The sequence below is a fragment of the Elephantulus edwardii genome, unplaced genomic scaffold (assembly GCF_000299155.1).
Source record: "Elephantulus edwardii isolate Elephantulus edwardi_28Jun2011 unplaced genomic scaffold, EleEdw1.0 scaffold00127, whole genome shotgun sequence".
Classification (NCBI taxonomy): domain Eukaryota; kingdom Metazoa; phylum Chordata; class Mammalia; order Macroscelidea; family Macroscelididae; genus Elephantulus; species Elephantulus edwardii.
Window position 1 is genome coordinate 4,537,503 of NW_006399877.1, and position 20,225 is coordinate 4,557,727.

Here is a 20,225-nt window from a genome sequence, read left to right on the forward strand (position 1 = left end):
GACCTTCACTGAGCAGTGACCTTCACTGAGCACACCGTGACCTTCACTGAGCAGACAGTGACCTTCACTGAGCAGACAGTGACCTTCACTGAGCACACTGTGACCTTCACTGAGCACACTGTGACCTTCACTGAGCACACTGTGACCTTCACTGAGCAGTGACCTTCACTGAGTAGACTGTGATCTTCACTGAGCAGACCGTGACCTTCACTGAGCACACCGTGACCTTCACTGAGCACACCGTGACCTTCACTGAGCAGACAGTGACCTTCACTGAGCACAGTGTGACCTTCACTGAGCAGACCGTGACCTTCACTGAGCAGTGTGACCTTCACTGAGCACACTGTGACCTTCACTGAGCAGACTGTGACCTTCACTGAGCTTCCCAGGCTGTGGGTCTCTATGGGAGGACGCTGCCCATCGTTCTGCCACAGAGCTGCAGGATTCAAACCTCTCACTTTTCACGTAGCCATGCAATTCATAACCACTAACGACTAAGGTGCACCTCACCCAAGCGATGGTATTGCCAGTGGCTACATAAGCACGAGAAAGAGGGACAATGACTACAGGAGACTGACAGCTCAGAATTATGGCGCTGGTACAAGTATTGAATGTATCGTGACTGCCAGAGGGCAAGCTGACTGGTGTGGGAAGAAGTGCCAGGAAGGGTGCCCCAGATGCACGGATGATAAGCCTTCATCCCACACACCTTGGACATGTTTTCAGGAAGGCCCAATCCCTGCAGAGGGACATCGTATAGAGGGAGACCCCAAGGAGGTGGGCTGACACGGGAGCATCGTGGGTCTTCGACCCAGCCATAGCCGTGAGGACGCTGGGCGACCAGGCAGTGGTTTGTTCTGTTGCATGTGCTGAAACGACTTGACAGCGCCTGGCGACACAGAGGCACTGCTCACAGCGCAGCAGTGGGGAGCACGCCCAGTTCTGTGTACAGTCTCCCCTCTACGTCTATTCTGTGAGAAAGAGAAGGGTGTCAGGAAAGCCAAAGGCTGGGACAAATAAAAAACCAAACCGAGGTGACGTGGCAGGTCGAAGCAAGCTCAGGGTTGTGGCCTCCTGAATAATCGATCCAGGAACTAAGCTTCGAGACGAAGAAACAACACAAAAAGATGTACCTAGGAAATGATGCTCTGGACCTGGGCAGGGTCAGAGGACTTCAGAAGAAGATGGCCAGGGCCCAGTTCACTAAGAAATGATGGAACATTTTTTATTAAGGAAAGCGGGCTCCACCCTTGGAAATTCTTCTCAACACACAACTAAAGAGTGCTAAAGCTTTTCAGCGCTTATGGAGAAGATGCTGTCAAAGCAACTCAACCGAGTTGGTCCGCTTCTGGTACATGCCGGTAAATATACTCGACTCACGGTAGATCCCACCAAACTTTCATCCACCCACACCTCCAGGCCTCCCCAAGTGAAACTCACTTCCCCCAGGGATTACCAATCCACACTGCTCAGTCAAGTCCAGGAGACCTGCTTCACCTCCGTGATAGGGGGACAGGGCTTTGGCCTGCAGTGACACAACATACCCTTGAACCCCAGGAGCACACAGGGAGTGGGCTTGGCAGACACTGAGGGGCTTCCCCAGGAAGAGCCCCTGTGAGGTCGCAAGACTGTCTCCACGAGGCTGGATGAGGAGTGTCCATGTCCAGGCACGCTGCATCGCACTGAGTTTGTTTTACTCCACCCCACACAGACTGCATTTTTACCTTTTTTCTGTATCTTAACAAACTGAAGGGGTGTGGCCATTGCGCCCCCACAAGCCCGTTAGCGTAATTTATCAACACCGAGTGTGTTCACTTTGCATCTCGGTCACATTGTGCTAATTCTCTCGGTAATTCACACCCTCTCATGATGTCACCACACTCCTGATAGACCGCAGTGTAGTGCAGACACAGAGTTTACATGTGCTGGAAAACCAGACACTGGCGGCTCCTCCTGCTGCCATGGCCCTGGGCTCACCCGCCTGCAGCACTGGGCAGGTCAGCGACCAGCTTCTTGACTGCCTCGAAGGATCCCCTTTACATTCTCTCCAAGTACTGCTCAGTGATTCTGGGCAGAATCGGGGCACATCCCAACCAGAGAGGTGTAACTCCAGTCCCTGGTGGAGGCAAACTCTCGACCTTTCTGAACAGCAGCCGAACACACGAGGGGAGGCCTAGCGGCAAGAAGGTGCACTACAACGGGCAGTCTCCTGTGCCGTTCACGGACTTGGAAAACCCACTGCAAGGTCAGCTAAGGATCAGCTTCGATTCCATGGCACATGTCACCACCACTGACACCTCTTTAGACCGAGACACGAGGAATGGGTTACAGACCTAAGAAGAACCTTATCTTCAGACTTTTACGGAGGTTGACAGAAAGAACTGACAGTGAGTGGCATGTCTGCCTCCCTCCCCAGGACAAAATGAATTCTACCTTTGACTCTGTCTCACATACGCTGCTGATATAACACGTGTTGTCAAAGGAGGGAAGTGGTGCCAGCATTTGAGCACATGACTGAGGCCTGAGCTGCACTGGATTGGCTGGGCTTGTTCTGGGCAGCTCAGGGCTGCATCCTGGTGTAAGCAGATGTTTGTGTCTTTAAGTTTAGATTTTTCAGATGGATGCATCCTGTTCTCGCTTCCCGCTTACCGCGCTCTCCTGTCTTTTCAGGCTCATTGTAAACTGTCCTTCATGAGCCTTTGAGTGGGATTCTTTGTGGACTCTGAGAGTTACTGCCGGACCTCTGGGGTGAGGGTGGGGCGGGGAGATAGAGACATACAGCTGATGAAGACTGAGGGGTATGATTATCTATCTCATGACCGAGTGGGAGACCAAACAGAACTTCAAACAGGGACAGGGGAGGGACAGCCCCTAGGAACCCCTGCCCCCACCCCCAGGGTCTCTGCCTAATTGCTCCAGGGGCAGGTGGGGGGCACACTCACATGGAGACTCGGGTGGTAGGTCAGCACACCATTGTCACACAGGGTGACGTATTTCTTCTTCCACTCTTTGTTCAGGGATTTGCCACTTCGCTTCAGCAGCATGCCCTGTGAAGAAAGAGGAGGAAAAGGTGAAGGGCAGTGAAATCAACAGAAATAATAATAAAAAGAGATGCACGTTTCAAAAACCTTCCTCTTATCTTTGCCATCCTAAAAAAGGAAATTGTTCATTTTCAGTTTGAGAATTCTTTCTCGTCTCTTTTACGTACAACCCATATCCAACAGACTTCTGTCTCTGTGTGTAGAACTCAGATTGTGATAATTCAAGATATGAAAACATGGCCATCAGTTCAATAAATAACAGGAAACCTTACAACTGGCTGTATGTTTTCTGTAATTATGTTGTAAACAGAGGACATCTGTGTAAAGTTGCTAAGGGGGGGCAAAAAAAGCTACTTTTTTCTTTTCTCAAAAGTAACAACTTTAACTCAATTTGCAAATAGAAACATTTTTACTTTACAGTTCTTTTCATTTCAGAGTTTGAGTCTTACAATTATTATAGCCACAAAGTTTAGTTTTGTTAGACCATATTTAACAGAAAGAAATCCCGTGGAATATAGTTCAAACTTCTTGAAACCAGCTCCCCTTTCTTTCTTAGATGACTGGTGAGTTTACTGATTTTCTGCTAACCTTCCGCCTATCTCAAGCTTTGCCGGGTTGAAAAAGCCCTGCTGGGTCTGACATATTTACCGGCATTTTTCTTTCCCCTTCCTGGGGAGAGGGTGCTTTACATCTGCCTGGCTCAGTTACTTTCAACTTCAACGGTGACATCAAGGGTCTCCAGTTGTCTTTCTCTTTTGTCCTATCTTTCAACCCCTGCTCTCTTAAAATAAAGAAAGTCTTCTCTCCCCACTTCTTGCCCACTTACACATGGGCGCGATCCCAATTATGACTGAGATGTATGAGATGAATGTCGTTAATTCACCTGGACCAGTGGGTCAGGTAGTGATTGGTAGGCCCCAGAACATGGTCTGACACTAGGAAAGCCAGGGCCCCCACTCCCCTCCTCATCCTGCTTTACCTCCAGAACCACAACCTAAGAAAAAATGACACACACTTTTTTTCATGCTCTGTAGCTGAGTTTCCATCCAACTCACTTAACAATACTGTCACAGTGTTGCTTGCTATTGGTTCGAATGACAGCAAATTTCACTAACATAACAGCTAGGATCCAGCATGGGATCCAATCACCATCAAACACTGTTCCTCCAGGAACATACTACAAAGTCTGAAATGATTTGCAAATGAACCTCTGGAAAGCGACTTCTCTGCAAGTCCCTGTTATTTCAAGCACTGAGCTGTTAACCCAAAGGTTGGTGGTTTGAACCCACTAGCTGCCCCCTAAGAGCAAGGCAGAGGCTGTCTGCTGTCCCATCCTAACTGATCATAGCCTTGAGGACCCTACAAAGCATTTTTGCTCAATCCACCAGCGTGCCTAGGAACTGGACAGCAGTGGGCTGATCATTTAAAGAAACCACGGAGCATACCACAGTATACCTTGGATTCTCCAAACAGAAACTAATAAGAGCCATTATGACATTGAACCCAGCAAGGTGGACCAAGGCCACAAAATAAAGTCACTCGGAGCAAATCTCAGTCACACGGGGCTGTGGAGAGAGGCAGGCACCAGCATCAGCAATGCCCCAGTAAATAAGCAAGAGCTTCAAACCGGTACAGTTTACAGCTTGGCAGGATTCCTAAGATTTTTAAGCTTAGCATAACAAAACCTCAAACAAGTTCTCCTCTGGGCTCACGTTTTTTCATCATCCATTTCAGATGGAATTCCAACAATACAGGGCCTGGGGTCACTGAGGTGTCACTGGAAGATCAGAGACGTCCTGGCTTTAGAAAGCTCTGTTCCCCAGCACTCAAACAAAAGGCCCCAGCAGCTCGCACCCCTGGTGGGTGGGGACCGGGTACAGATGGGCTCAGAGAACTCCACCCGGCTCTGGGCTGTGCTTTCATGAGCAAATCCTACACTCACAATCAACCTCCCACCAGCCAGGGCTACAAAGACTTTAGGGAGAGAAAAGGGGAATAGTCCAATTAGGAAACACCATGAAGGGAGGATTTGATAGTTTTGAGGGGACGTAAATGAGATCAATTTGTCTTCATGCTAGCAAAACGGTAATCTCTTGGTGAAAGAAAATCTAAATATTGATGACTTCATACAGGTCTGACGGGTGGCAATTGAGAGAAACAGCTGATGCTGACGCCACCAGCAAATGATGCTACCACGGAACTGTCAGTCTATCAAAGATGATACCGCTTATCTGTCTATCCACGACGCTACCACTCTTCTGTCTGTCAGTCTATCATTCTCCGGTGCTTGGAGTTGGGAGTCAGCCTTGCAAAGGGAAGTGGTGTGAGGATCCCTGGTTTGCAGACAACACGTTCTGACTTCACCCTTAGTCCATGCCTACTCCTCAGGAAAGGGCATCACCTGCCCCCTCCCAGGGAAGTGACCTTCCTGGGTCATCTGGTAACTTCAGCAGCTCAGGGTGAGAATGTGGCGCTGGGCTGAAGCTCACTGCCACTGACAAAGAAGCAGGTGAAGGGGACAGGACAATATGCTGCTTTCCCCCTCACCCTCATGTCCTCTGCTGGGCTGTTAAGGACCTCTGTCTCAGGCAATGACAGATTGGACACTCCCAGGCTGCAGAAGCAATATGCACAAATCCACACCCACCCAGTGTTCACACCTGTGCTGAGAAATGCAGGCCTTTGACAGAAGTGCTCAGGTCAGTCCGTCTCTTACCTTTGCCTCTAATCGAAGCCACCTTCCCCTAGCCTGCCTCGGGTGGGAACAGGGCCACCACAGGGTAGAACCGGCCTGCTCTCTGAGGACCTTCTTGTCTGCAGACCTCTCCCTTCACCTCTCCAGTGTCCCTCAGCTGCCTGCCTCACGGAGGCTGTTGCTGTGGGCTGTTGAGTCAGACTGACCTGTACCTGACCCTCCAGGTTTTCAGGGGAGAAAACAATGCAGGAGGAGATTGCTCATTGTTCTGTGGAGCACCTGGTAGATTCGAACCCCGTGCCTTGAGAATTGCAGTGCAGCTCCTTAACAGTAGGCCACCAGAGCCCCTTCCTCTGACACTAGAAAAGCCTTTTCCTATTTAATTCTGAGATGTTTGCAGATGTCGGAAATCGGAGCAGCCTCTACTGCAACACAATTCTAGAAGAGTTTCTGCCTCTTGGAGTCCAGATTTGCCTTTATCATCACCTTTAAAAGAGTCAGGCACCTGGTGTTACAGCGGTTAAAGAATTTGACCACTGACCGAAAGCTGGTTCAAATCCACCAGCCACCTCAGAGGAGAAAGCTGAGGGCATTGCTCCTGTAAAGATTTATAGCCCTGGAGACCCTAAGGGGCTGTGTGACACAGATTATGACCCTAAGGGGCCGCACAACACAGATTAGGATGAAGTGGAAATGATTTCCTGGTGCTGGGTTTGATATCTGACATCTCAAGGATCCCTGAGGACACAGGGGATCAAGCACTGTGCTGCTGTCCAACAGGTCAGCAGTTCGATCACACAGCTTCTCTGCATGGAAGGGATGAAGTAATCTGCTTCCATAAGGATCTACGTCCCCAGGAACATGGTGGGGCAGGTCGGTGCTGCCCTTCGGGGTGGCTCCGAGTCGGAGTCCACTCCCTGTGAGTAGGCACCGGGTTTTTAAAAAATGGTTAGGCAAAAACCCTAGGAGAAACAAGAAACCTGAGGTTTTCCCTCTGCAAACAACAGAAAGCCTGGTCCTCAAACTCCTGATGAGTTAAGTACCCGCTGAGGGGTGAGGACAAGGGTGGGCTCATAGCAGCGGGAGGAACCGATGCAATCAGGCGCAGGCTGGATGAGGAAGGAGGGACCGTGAACACCTTCTATAGAGTCCAAAGTGTTTTCTTCTCTCTTATTTGCCTAAATTAACGCTGATTTCTTGAGAGGCAAGAGAGAATCATACCAGAGTGTCAGAGTGTAAAGAGAACCCAGAAGTTAAATCCAGCCAGAATCTGTGGGGTCCCAGTTCTTGCTGTGTGGTGTCAGGGGGCAGGTTAGGGGGTTGTGGGTGGCTACACGCTGGAGTCCTGCTGTGTGGCGTCAGGGGGCAGGTTAGGGGGCTGTGGGTGGCTACACGCTGGAGTTCTGACGTTTTTCTTCATGAAGAGCTCTGATGCTTCAGTGGTTAAAGCACCCTGCTCACTGATATCCCAGCTGTTCAGTCCAGCCACTACTGGGGACACGGATGTGGCAGTCCGCTGACACAGTCCACAGTTTTGGTGTTCGAATCCACCAGCTGCTCTGAGGGAGAGAGATGAGACACTTCCTACCATCTCATGAGGTTTACAGCTCCGGAAACCTGATGAAGTTCAGCTGTGAGACAGCTTAAGAACGTTTCCATAAAGATTCCATCCTGGGGCCTCAACGGGGCAGGCTCACTCTGGCCTACAGGGGCATTAGCAGTCAGAACTGACTCCCCGGGAGCTTTTGGTTAGCTTTTTGGGTTTTCCTATGGTGGCCTAGGGGTAAGAAGCTGTGCTGCAATCCCAAGAACATGTGGTCAAATCTGCCAGGTGCTCCGCAGGAGGACGGGCAATCTCCCCCTGCGTGATCGAAAGCCTCTGAAAACCTACTGGAGGGCCAACTATGGGAACCAGGGGGGCCAAGACAAAGACCAGTGGAGACTTGACGTGGCTAACACAAGCAGAGGCCTGGAGACAAGCTTCAGGAAAGCAGGCAGGAGAGTCTGACGGAGCACGTGGAACATGTGCCGGCTGACGAAGGCCGCTCAGAACGGAGTGCTCGTGATGACGGCGTTAGGTGACAAGAGCACTGAGGGCCACACAGGCCTTTCACCCGCCCTGCAGTGTGTGGGGCGGCCACATCTCAGTGCTGCCGTGATCACAACTCACGACCACGGACCAGCCAGGTCCTGCTTCACCCAGCCGGTCCCCTCAGCTGCTCCCGGGCTCTGTGAACATCCCCAATCAGTGTCATCACGGCGGTTCCACTCAGCCACTGGAGGACACGGCAGATCTTTGTGGGAGCAGACTGCCTCATTCTCCTTCAGGGAGGCTGAGGGATTCAAACCAGTGACCCTTCTGTTAGCATCCCAATGCTCAACACACTGCACAACAGGCCTCTCCAAAAATTCAGCAACTAACTGGTGGGAAAAGGCATGAACAGATCACCTTTTATGACAAATTGCTATCTCTCGTATTGGTAAAATATAAATAAATAGTATAGAGGTAAAATCTGTTCCAGAGCACTGAAGAGCAACGATGTCTGTCTAGAGACTAAAGTACACGTGACTAAAGTACATGTTCTTCGCAACTGCTTGCTATGCATCAGAGAGCTGGACAATGACGAAGGATGACAGTTTGCTGTGGTGACAGAGAACATATCATGAAGCACCAAGAGAATAAACAGGTCTGTCCTGGAGAGCATGAAACCAAGCTGTTCCTTAGAGGCAAGAACTGTGACTCTCCGTCTGACATACTTTGGGCATGTTGCCAGGAGGCCCCCGTCTCCGTCTTTGGAGAAGGATATCAAGCTTGGAAGGTTGGGGGGACAGTGCAAGAGAGGAAGACCCTGGATGAGATGCATTGACTCAGTGACGACTGGAGTAATGAGGGCAGGGGTGTCAGAGACAATGAAATTGACTCCAGGTACACAGGGTCTCTATGAATTGCAGGTGACTCAATGGCACATAACAACCACTACCTTTAGGCAGAGCTCTGGTGGCTTAGTGGTAAGGAGGTGCACTGCCAGCACAAAGGAATGCAGTTCAAATCCAACCACTTGGTCCACAGGACAAAGATGGATGAGAGGGAGGCAGACCCTTGACCAGGTGGGTTGACACGGTGGCTGTGGCAAAGGGCTCAAGTGTGTCAGACACGTGTGAGGACGGCACAGGATGGGACAGGGTTCAGATCAGTGGTTCATAGGGTCACTGTGAGCATACTCGACTTGATGGCACCTAACAACAACAACTACCTCTAGGCATCTAAACGAATATACACCAGCGGCCCAGCAGCCCTTCACTGTCAGGGCCAGTTGCTCAGACATCTCTTCTGGGCTTCTGAAGTCACTCCAGCCTCTGCTCTGTTGTTAGATGCTGTCAAGTCGAGTCCAACTCACAGTGGCCCCATGAGCAGCAGACCTGAGCCCTGTCCTGTCCTGTGCCGTTCTCATCATGTCCGACACACTTGAGCCCAGTGCTGCCCGTACTATGTCAACCTATCTTTTTAGGGGTCTTCCTCTCCTATGTTGACCCTCCACCTTTCCAAGCACGATGTCCCTCTCCTAGCAATACATCCACAGTGGCTCTGGGTCGCCCTGAGGGTGGTTGGCAGGGCTGCTGAGTCACCTCTGACAGCAAACCCACGGATGACAGAACAAGCCCCGCATAATCCTGCAGCACCCCGCGATCTCTGCTGAGCTCCCCACTGCTGCAGCCCCTGTGCCACCCCGCGATCTCTGCTGAGCCCCACCCACCGCTGCAGCCCCTGTAGCACTCCACCATCTCTGCTGAGCTCCCCACTGCTGCAGCCCCTGCGCCACCCTGCGATCTCTGCTGAGCTCCCCACTGCTGCAGCCCCTGTACCATCCCACCATCTCTGCTGAGCTCCACCCACTGCTGCAGCCCCTGCACCACCCCCACCATCTCTGCTGAGCTCCCACCCACCACTGCAGCCCCTGCGCCACCCCGCGATCTTTGCTTAGCCCCATCCACTGCTGCAGCCCCTGCACCACCCCGTCATCTCTGCTGAGCTCCCCCACTGCTTCAGCCCCTGTACCACCCCACCATCTCTCCTGAGCTCCTGCCCACCGCTGCAGCCATGGTGTTGAGCTAGGCCAGTCACCACCGTCTTTCTTTTTTTCACTGACCCTCCACTTTCCCAAGGATTGATCCTTCCTGATAACATGCAGAGACGCCCTGTTCTCACTCCTAAGGAGTGATCTGCAGCATTTCTCTTCTGTCCTCTTGGTGGGCCCTGGAGCACAGGATCAATGAGGTGAGCATGCCACTGCCAGGCTCTGGGCATCTCCGGGAGACAGCGGGCCTGCTGTGGGACATCTCGGGGAGACACTGGGCCTGTTGCGTCCTGTTCCAGCACCATAGGAGGCTAAGCCTCCTCCTCTAGGAACGGCAGTGGCTGAGAGAGAACAAGTTGTCTGTGGTGTTTCTGTTACAGCAGCACGAGGCGACCAGGACAGCTCCCAGGCAGGAGTCTGACCACCCACTGTGGACACTGTGAAGGGAGGCCTGGGGCCGCATGATGGATAGGCCAGAACTCCAGGCCTGCTGCCCTGTGCCAGTCACCACGGTCCACAGCCCCAGTCCAGCTCAGACTGCAACAGAGAAGAGGCCAGGAGCCTGCAGTGCTGGCTCTGGGTGGATCTGCCCCTTTAATCCCAAACTCCCGACAAATCACCCAACAGGCCTGCTTTCACAAGGAGCCCTGGCAGCGCAATGGTACGTGCTCGGCTGGGGTATGCTGCTGACCAAAAGGGTGGCAGTTCAAGCCCGCCAACAGAGCCACAGAGGAAAAGACACACGGTGCTTTGCTCCATAACTATTCAAAACCCCTCAAACTCATCATCATCCAGGCAGCTCTGACTCCTCGCGGGCCCTCTGCTGGGTTTCTGAGGCTGTAAGTCACATGGGAGGAGAATGCCCGAGGTTCTTGTGAGAAGCCCCTGCTGGATTTGAACCACCAGACAGCACAATCTTTGAGTTAGCAAGACAAGTTCCTACTGACTAGGCCACCAGCTCCCTCCGCAGTGCCTACAGCCTGGACGCTCCAGAGCTGTCATGCTCTGTCCTACAGGGCCGCCACGTGAAGGTGACGAAAGGGTACACAACAGTACAGCGGAGCTGCCGAAACCCAGCAGCTTCGGGGCGGTTAAATGCTCAGCGCCTCACTGGAAACTAGTTGGTGCTGAGTGGATTCAGGATCCTGGGGGTCCTGGGTGTCTCAGCCTGACCGCTCCGTGAGGGTTTCCAGGCCTGAAACTTTACTAAAGCATCTCGACAGGCTTTCTTTCACTGCAGCTTGTGGGGGCTCAAACCACCAATTTTTTGGTTTGTAGTCAGTGCATTCAGGGGCCTTTAGCCCTGCAAGAGATAGTCAAGAGAGGAGTGGAGGCCTGCACACTGGTCTGGAACTTCTAGGCTACCCTGCCTCCCCTGAAAACATTTTACCCTGAAGACCAATCAAAAACGCTTAACATCTTCAACTTGTTTGCACAGCCAGAGATTAAAGGGTGGTTTGACATCTTAGTGTATTCTTTTTACCTTCAAAATGGCAAACGGCAATCTAATTGCTACCACCTAGCTCATTTATAGAGGCTTCAGAAAGGCTGAGACTTTAATCTAGATCTCAAATCCCAGGATTATTCCAGACATGCATTTCTAGATTTTGTTTTTCTTTGTTCCTCAGGGAACTTTCTTCTACCATGTGGCAAAGAGCAGAATTTTCTCTGGGCGGCAATCTCTCTATTAGTCACGTGTATTCCATGTCTACAAGTCCCAAGAGGTCACTGGCAGCCAAAAGCAATGTTAAGTGTACAAGCTTTAAATAACTTACAAAGTTAATGTAATGAATGTAACTGCCATCTGAAATCCATCACTCAGTGCTGGCTGCAGCCCCGAGCTGTGATAAAACACCACTCATAAATTTATATTAAAACTCTGCTCGATAGCAATTATTTACCAACAAAGATTTATTGAGCGCATTGGCTGTCAGGCTAGGGGTCTTCGCCAGACCAATCAGTCTTCGTTTTAAGTTTGAGGGGCCGGCTGGTACTGGCCTCTGTAAAGAGGGGGCCATCATGGGGACCCATCACCACACAGAAGGTACAGTGAGGCTCCCGGTGGGAGAAGGCTCAGCCTAGATGCTGGTCGCTCTATGCAAAGATGTGATGCGCACAGGGACATAATTCCGTTTTCTCTTGAGGTTCCATTTCTGACCTGTGTCAACAGCTATGATGCAGTGTACATGACCTAAGAGAATGACGGAGCCTTCCCACCTCGGAGCGGATTCTGATGCATAGCAGCCCTGCTGGATGGGGCAGGACCACCCGAGAGGGTTTCCAACATTGTGAAGACTGCTGGGAGCTAACTGCCACATCTTTCTCCCACGAAGTGGATTTCAAGCACTGGAGCCGTGTATATTAACTACTGAACCACCATCGACTCTTCAATCTGCTTCAGCAGGGATGTAAACGGAAATGTCCTTCAACACTTCTAGTTCCAACTTGCGATGACTGCATGTGACAAAGTACTTGTGTTGGGAAGGGTTTCGTGGCTGAAGGCGGGCCCCATCTTTCTCCCATGAAGCAGCTGGGTGGGTTCAAGCACCATCCTTCCAGCCAGCCATGGAGCGTGGTTACCACCCCCAGAAGGAAGGCCCCAGCTGTCCTCGACGCGGTGCGCTGGCTTCCTCATTGCCACTACTGTGGTATGCTGAGTCAGCGACAGCTCAGAGTGGCTCCACGCACGACAGCAAGACACTGCCCGGTCCCGTGCCATCCTCGCCACCTCCACCACGTCTGAGTCTCCTGGGGCAGCACTGTGTCCACTCACACCAGGCTCTTCCTCTCTTTCTCTGATCCTCTAGCCCACCAAGCATGATGTCCTGATCCAAGGACTGGCCTGGCCTGGTAAAAAGGACAACCTTCCTAATTACTGAGTTTTAAAAGTTGCTTTTTTTTAAAAATTTTTTTTAAAGGCAGCAAAACAACAAACCATGCAAGTCCCAACATGCTGAAGGCTTCCTCCATCTGTCGAACATTTCTTTGGTTCAATTAGGAATACCTGTTGACAGATCACAAAGGCTCTGTGATTTACGTTCATGATACTTGGGAACAAATTTTCATGTGGCAGTTCTTACAACTTCCATCATGACACACGGAAAGGCTGGTGTCTTTAAGGGAAAGCCAAAGAGCATGAACGTCATTAACTCAGTTCTTAGATTTACCTTTTTGCTAAGGGTTCTCACAATTTAATACATCACACGAAATATGCATTAGGACTGCACTTTATCTGGGTTAAAGCAGATTAAACTAAACTTGAAAGAGTCTGTGTGATGATGGTGGATGGGTGGGACTGGCACTGGGGGAGCTTGGCGTCTGCTGTGCGTGTTTAAGAGCAGAAACTGGGGGGGGGATGCTTTTTGTTGTTGTCAGTAGTGGTTGAGTCAGCTCACAGTTCATGGTGACCCACACACATCAAAAGGGTCTGCTGCAGAAGGCCAAGGACTGTCTTTTCAATCCTTCAATCCTTAAAGCTCAACATCAAGAAAACAAAGACACTGCTGGTCCAATTGGTAGCACCATGATAAATGGAGAGGAGACTGAGGTTGTTAACAGTTACAACTTGCTTGGTTCCACAGTCAACACTCTTGGCACCAGCAGTCAGGAAACCAAGAGACGAACTGCATTAGGTAAATCTGCTGTCAGGGACCTGTCCGGAGTACCGAGGAGCAATAATGCCAGTCTGAAAAATAAGGTGTACCTGATTTAGGCCATGGTTTCCGCAATTACTTGCTATTTATCAGAGAGCTGGACAATGACTAAGGATGACAGAAGAACTGATGCCTTTGAGTTGTGGGGCTGGAGAAGAGTCTTACCAACAAAACAAACAAGTCTGTCTTGGAGAGGGTGAAACCAAGTTTCTCCTTGGAGATCAAGATTCTGAAGCTCCTTCTCACATACTTTGGGCATGTGGCCCAGAGGATCCTTGGAGAAAGACATCATGCTCAGAAGAGTAGCGGGACAGTGCAGGAGAGAAAGACCCCAGATGAGATGGATTGATATAGTAACTGGAGCAATGGGAGTAGGTGTGTGGGAGTCAGTGAGACTGGCTCAGGACAGGGCAGGCTTCAGAGCTGCTGTACATAGGGTTGCGATGAGTTGTAGGCAATTTGATAACACAACAACAACAACATATTCCTTGGAAGACTCTGCCCTGTCCTGCCCCGCCCTGTGACTGGCTGTGAACTGGAACGCTGCGACCCACAGTCACAGGCTGACCTTGGGAAGTAGATCACCACATCTCTATCCCCTGACAGTTCTGGACTGGAAACATCACTGAAACCTGTTTTCCATCAGAGCCACACAGAAGTGACCACTGACCACTACTGGTGGTGGCTTGGTTAGGTGCCCTGGCAAGGAATCGAACCCAGGACTTCTGAACAAGGTGAGAATTCTATCAATGACCAACCACTTCCCACTTAGTCACTACTATTAACTTATGATAAAGGAAACTGAGGTACACAGAGACTAAAGATTACCTTAAGTGGAGCACATACCTGTGCAAAAATTTACCAAAGACAATTTACTAAATTATCCAGAGTCTGTGAGTAAAGGTTTTGTGTCCCGATCTTTACAGGTAGAGAGCTCTGATGGCTTAGTGTAACGAGTTATGCTGCCAACTCAAAGGCTCAAGGTTCAAATCCACCAGCTGCTCCATGGGAGAAAGACAGGAAATCTCCTATGTGTGATTTACTGCCTCTGAAATCCCACTGGCGGGCCAGCGAGGAGTCAGTTCTGATCCCACAGGATGTAACAACATCATGGCCTTCAAGGGTAAAGGGGCAGATCACAGATTTAGTCTCTAAATTAAAAAGCCCTAGGTACACTGTGCCGAAGCATGTGTGTGTAAACCCAAAGACTGGTAGCCTGAGCCCATGAGCTGCTCACCAACACAGAGCTGTGGGGATCTGCTTCCATGAAGAGTATGCAACCCTGACTCTCGGGCAATGAAATCTGTGACAGACACTAGCAGAAAAGCGTAGTAGAAACAAGTAAGGAGAAGAGAGACCTCTGTCACTCCCCAAGGAAGTCACTGCTCAGCAGTGCTCTGCAGGCGTGGTGCGGACGAGCCTTCCCTGCCTGCCGGTCTCTGTCCTTCACACCTCGAAGATAACGCTTCCCAAAGAATCACCGAATTGCCAAGCTGACACTACTCGAAACGACAATAATTGCTTTAATCACAAATACTAGCCGATTATCACCTGCCATTTCCGGTTCTGGGATTACAGCAAGATGACGACCTGCTCACAAAGTCTCCTGTGCTCAAGCCCACGGCAGCCAGCCCTGTGTCAACCAACTGTTAAAGATCTTCCTTCTCCTTCACCGGCCTTCCATGGTCTCCTTCTCCAAGGACCTGCCCTTCCTGCTAACATGCACTGTGTGACAGACAAAGTCTCACCATCCTCGCCTCTAGGAGTACTCTGGTCTCACTTCCTTCAAGACAAATGTATTTGTTCTTTTGCCATCCACGGGGTATTTAACACTCGTCAACACTACAATTCAAAGGTGTAAACTCTTCACCAGTCTTCCCTATTCTTAATTAGTAAAGTATGTCTGCTTCGAGAATTGTGTTATTTTGAAGAAAGAATTACGTACGTGAGATCAAGGAGTCATCATGGCATAGTGGGTGCAGCACGGGACAGCTAACCTAAAGACTCCTGGTTCAAACCCACTAGCTGCTCCAAAGGAGGAAAATGAGGCAGTCTGTTTCCATAAAGAGTTGCAGCCCTCTATGGGGCAACTCTGCTTGGTTCTGTAGGAACCCACTGGACAGAAGGGCTGACTTTTTAAAACAGGGGTTTAGGGAAGACAGAGAAGGAGGGGAGAACAATGTTGTACTGCACTGAACAGATGAGGGCGAGAACTGTTTACAAGGGATATATGATTGGGTATTACTGTCATGACAAGAGTCCAGAATGAAGGCTGCACAGTGGTATGGACTTGAGGGGAGAGGGATTGCATAACAATGAAAGAATTTTTCTTTTACTTTTCAAGAAGAGTGAATTGGGGGGGAGGGGTGGGCAAGGAGAAAAGTACAATGAATGACTGGAAACCCTAAGTCTCTGTAAACGTTCAATAAAATTAATTAGAAAATAAAAAAATACCACCCCCCCCAAACCCGCAGGGCTTTCCAAGAGATCTTGCATGGTGCCAATAATTAGTGCTCTCTACTGCAAATGGTAAGGTTGCTGGTTCAAGTCCATCCAGAGATACCTTGGAAGAAAGTTCTGGTGATTGCTGCCTGAAAATCCAGGCATGAAGATCACCCCCTCCCCGAGCATAGGTGTACAGACAGGTGTGGGGGTGCCATGGGCTGATCACCTGGTCAGGACGGTCACTACTCTGGCTTCTAAGTACCCTCATCAGCACTTGGCACATGGTTGGTCCTGAAATAATCACCCCAGTTGTAGCACATCTCCAAGAAACAAGACAATCTGTTATAAACCCAACAGTCAGAGGCTGGGTGGCCGTACTGTGCTACCAGCTGAATTTAAAGGACCCAGCACGAAACCTGAATGTATAAGCCCCACACACAGCAGAGCAGAACCAGTGTGACAGACAGACAGACAGGAACCAGGACCACTTGTCACTCAGGGCACTGAGGACATTGGGTGTGAAAGACAAAACAGATCCTGTTACTTTCCATCCAGCTTCACATTTCCATAGAAACAGCAGGAAGTCTCCTTCCCAGATCCCCCCCACCAGTATTTGTAGACCCCCTCCCCCAGATACCCTATTATTTTACAAACAGAAGCTTTCTCCCAGCTAGCTGGGACCAGCGCAAGGGGCTGGGAGAGAGGGTGGAGGGATGAGAGAAGATTCTGGATCTTTAACCAGCTCCCTGGTGACCCCCGCCCCTTTTGGGTCCGTCATATTTCTGTCATTCCGCCAGGTTGTAGGGTACAAAGGGTTACACTTTAATTGAGCTGTGAGCATCTCCAACAATCCTATAAAGGCCCGATTATGCACGGCGGGGTTGGTGACACACTTGTTATTGTGGATGCCCTATTTGCCAAACCCAAACGGCCGCCACGCGCAGGTCAGCTCACCCGCGCGACCTGGCTGTCATTAGCCTCCTCTCTTCCTACCTCACTGCTGAGAAAAATCACACGGCGCGCGCTTCAAAGGCGGCCAGCCCGGGCTTCGACCAGGAGGTAATCACCCACAAATCCAGCTCAAATGGCAATAATTGGCTAAACTGCTCCCCTCTCCAGAGCTCAGCAGTAATTTGGGATAATAAAGAAAGGAATTATTCAGCCAACTGCCCCGAGATGCATGCTTTGTGAGTGACACACTTCACATTTTCATAACGACGGACGTGGAATCCAATTTAATGTGGTAGAAGAGTAACAAGAGCAAGAAAAACGGCAGCACAAGGAAGCCGAGTGTGTTGTGTGCACCGCTCTCCCCACCCTCGTCTCTTTCCAAACCCCCAACTAGGAGGCTGGAGAGACGGGCTCCCCCTGTGGTCCGGTCCGCAAGTGGCCATCAGCGGGGTTCTAAATTCTGGCTTTTTTGGGGTGAGGCCATAGAGCTGCCAAATATTGGGATGCAAAAATCAAAACACAAATACTGTCACTTACCAAAAGAAAAGAAATAGGAGATTGAGAGAAAGGGGTGGGGGAACCCTCAATCCACATTTTTTTCCCTTCTCCCACCAGGACTGACAGCTACCCTTGTGGTTTTTCTAGTTAATTTTATCTCCTGATCGCCTCGTTTTTCTTCTCTTGCCCCCTGTCTTTTCCTGTCATGCGATTTCCAGCCCTGGAGATGACAGTATCTACACTTAACGGCTGCGAGTGACACTTGGGCTGGCCGTCCCCTCAATACTGACCAGCGTCCAGGGCCTCAGCGGCCGCTCAGTGAAGCAGAGATGCTCAATCACTAGCCGCTGCCCAGCCTGTCCTCCCAGTCCACACCCCTGAAGGCAGGAGCGCAAACAGAACCAGCAGGCGGGAGTACTGCTCTCAAAGTGGCCACTCCAGGGGCAGGCACAGTGTGCTCAGCCAGAGGGAACCGAAGAGATTCCATTCTGTTCCCAGTGGCTGCAGAGCGAGCCAGGTATCAAAGCCATTCGTAGGATCATGGCCGAAGCCCCCTAAGTGAACACCAGACATGCAACTCAGCAGGGGAACACAGTGGTGTTGGAGAAGAGCACTGAATACCCCATGGACTGCCAAAAGGACAAACAGGTATGTCTTGGGAAAAGTGCAGCCAGAGTGCTCCTTGGAGGTAAAGAGAAAACTTCATCTCACATACTTTGGGCATGTTATTAGGAAAGGCTATTCCTTGGAGACGGACATCATGCTTTGAATGGTGGAGGGTCAGCAAGAGAGGAAAACCCTCAACCAGGTGGGCTGACACAGTGACTGCAGCAACGGCTCAAGTGTCAGAGATTGTGAGAAAGGCACAGACAGGACAGTGTTCAGATCTGTTCTTCATCTTCTCTAACACCACAGTTCAAAGACATCACTTCTTCTCTGTCATCCTTATTCATTGTTCACGGATGCACAGCAAGTGATTAAAAAGACCATGGCCTGACTCAAATGCACCTTAGTCCTCAAGCTGACATCATTGCTCCTCAGTAAATTTGGAGAGGCCCCTGTCTGCAGACTTTCCCAATGCAGTGTTGTTGTTGCTGTTATGTGCCATTGAGTTGCCTGCAACTCATAGCGACCCTATGTACAAGTGTCCTAAACTCTGCTCTGTCCTGTGCTAATCGCACTGTCTCTGACACTCCCATCCCGATTACTCCAGTCACTGAATCAATTCACCTCATATAGGGCCTTCCCCTCCTGTGCTGTCCCTCCACCCTCCCCAGCATGATGTCCTTCTCCAAGGACCAGTCTCTCCTTTACAACACGTCCAAAGTATGTCAGACAGAGCCTCAGAATCCTTGCCTTCAAGGAGCCGTCTGGTTTAACACTTTCCAGGGTGAATGTTTGTTTTCCTAGCAGTGCACGATACCCTCCATACTCTTCTCCAGCACCACAGCTCAAAGGCATCAATTCATCTCATCTCTTGACCTTCTGACTGCTGCTACCAGTGATACTGACTGTGGATCCAAGTAAGATGAAATCACTGACAGCTTCAATCTTTTCTCCATCTATCATGATGCTGCTTATAGGCCCACTGGTCAGAATTTTTGTTTTCTTGATGTTGAGACATAATCCATTTTAAAGGCTGTAGTCTTGAATCTTCTGTCTTCATGAAAGTGATCCCTAAGTACAGCCATTTTCACAAGCGCTAATGATGCAATGAGAGCTGCTTATCATTTACGTGGGAACAGTACCTTTTCATCATCCAGTTTAAACTGAATGCATTTGGTATAAAAAGCTAGTATATCAGGTATGTGGTGACACAGAGTTTATAACCACGTGACTGGTTTGTAATTCTTCTCCACGACAGATATGTCTTTCCTCCTTTAAATGTTGTTATGTTGTTGGTGTTGACAAGCTGGTTCTCACTCACATGACCCTATCGGCCCCAATGCCTCCCAGCTCCTGACCAGCGAGCCCTGATCAGCTCCAATGTCCCTCACCTGTAGGGGTCCTCACTCAGCCCCTAGATATGTTCTGTCCACTGAAGTCACTATGTGCCATCTGTCCTGAAAGGTCCAGTGACATTTTGATGACTAAGAAACCATTAAAAAATATAAGAGCACCTTACTGGTCAATTTGCTGACGCACTGGGATAAAAGAAAACATGGTGAAAATCAGCTTGTGTCTTTTTGCTTTTCCTAATGGGGCTACAAAAGGAACATGGGCACACTGGCGGTGAGTGGCAGGATTCCTGCCTTTTCTGCAGGAGACTCAGGTTCAATTCCTGGGCAAGGCATCTCCCTTGCAGCCGCTATCAGTCCATCAGTGGAGGCCTGTGTGTTGCGGTGATGCTGAACTTGTCAGTAGTGCTTCTCAACAAGGTGGACTAGGAAGAAAGGCCTGGCAACCTATGGACAATCAGCCCATACAAACTCTGTGGATCACAATGGTTCTGATCTGCAGTCAATCAGAAAGGGGCAGGGCCAGGATCCATTTCATTCTACTGGACACGGTGGGGGGGGGGGTTGGCTATCATGAGCCAGAGCCCCAACTTCTGGGAAGCTGGCAACCACCACCATCACCATCATCACATCATTGATCTCACCACCACCACCACTATTATAATTAATACCAACAGCACTACCACCATCATCAATACCAATACCACCATGAGCATCATCACCACTCTGACTTTCATCACCACCGACATCACCATCAAAATCCTACCAACAATACCATCACCACCATCAGCATCATTGACATTACCATTATCAACACCAACATCATCAACCACCATTATGACCATGACCATCAACACCACTATCACCACCATCATCATCAGTACCAACACCACCAATACTACTACCAC

The 20,225-nt window shown here is 50.1% G+C and overlaps 1 protein-coding gene across 1 annotated transcript in view; it reads right to left on the minus strand.

Moving 5' to 3' along the window:
* AGAP1 (ArfGAP with GTPase domain, ankyrin repeat and PH domain 1) overlaps nucleotides 1-20,225 on the minus strand; it is a 405,039-nt gene that overhangs the window by 232,196 nt on the left and 152,618 nt on the right. The window contains exon 9 of the mRNA XM_006893452.1: nucleotides 2,943-3,047. Coding sequence (XP_006893514.1) covers nucleotides 2,943-3,047 — 105 coding nt within the window. The remainder of the gene's footprint in view (nucleotides 1-2,942; nucleotides 3,048-20,225) is intronic.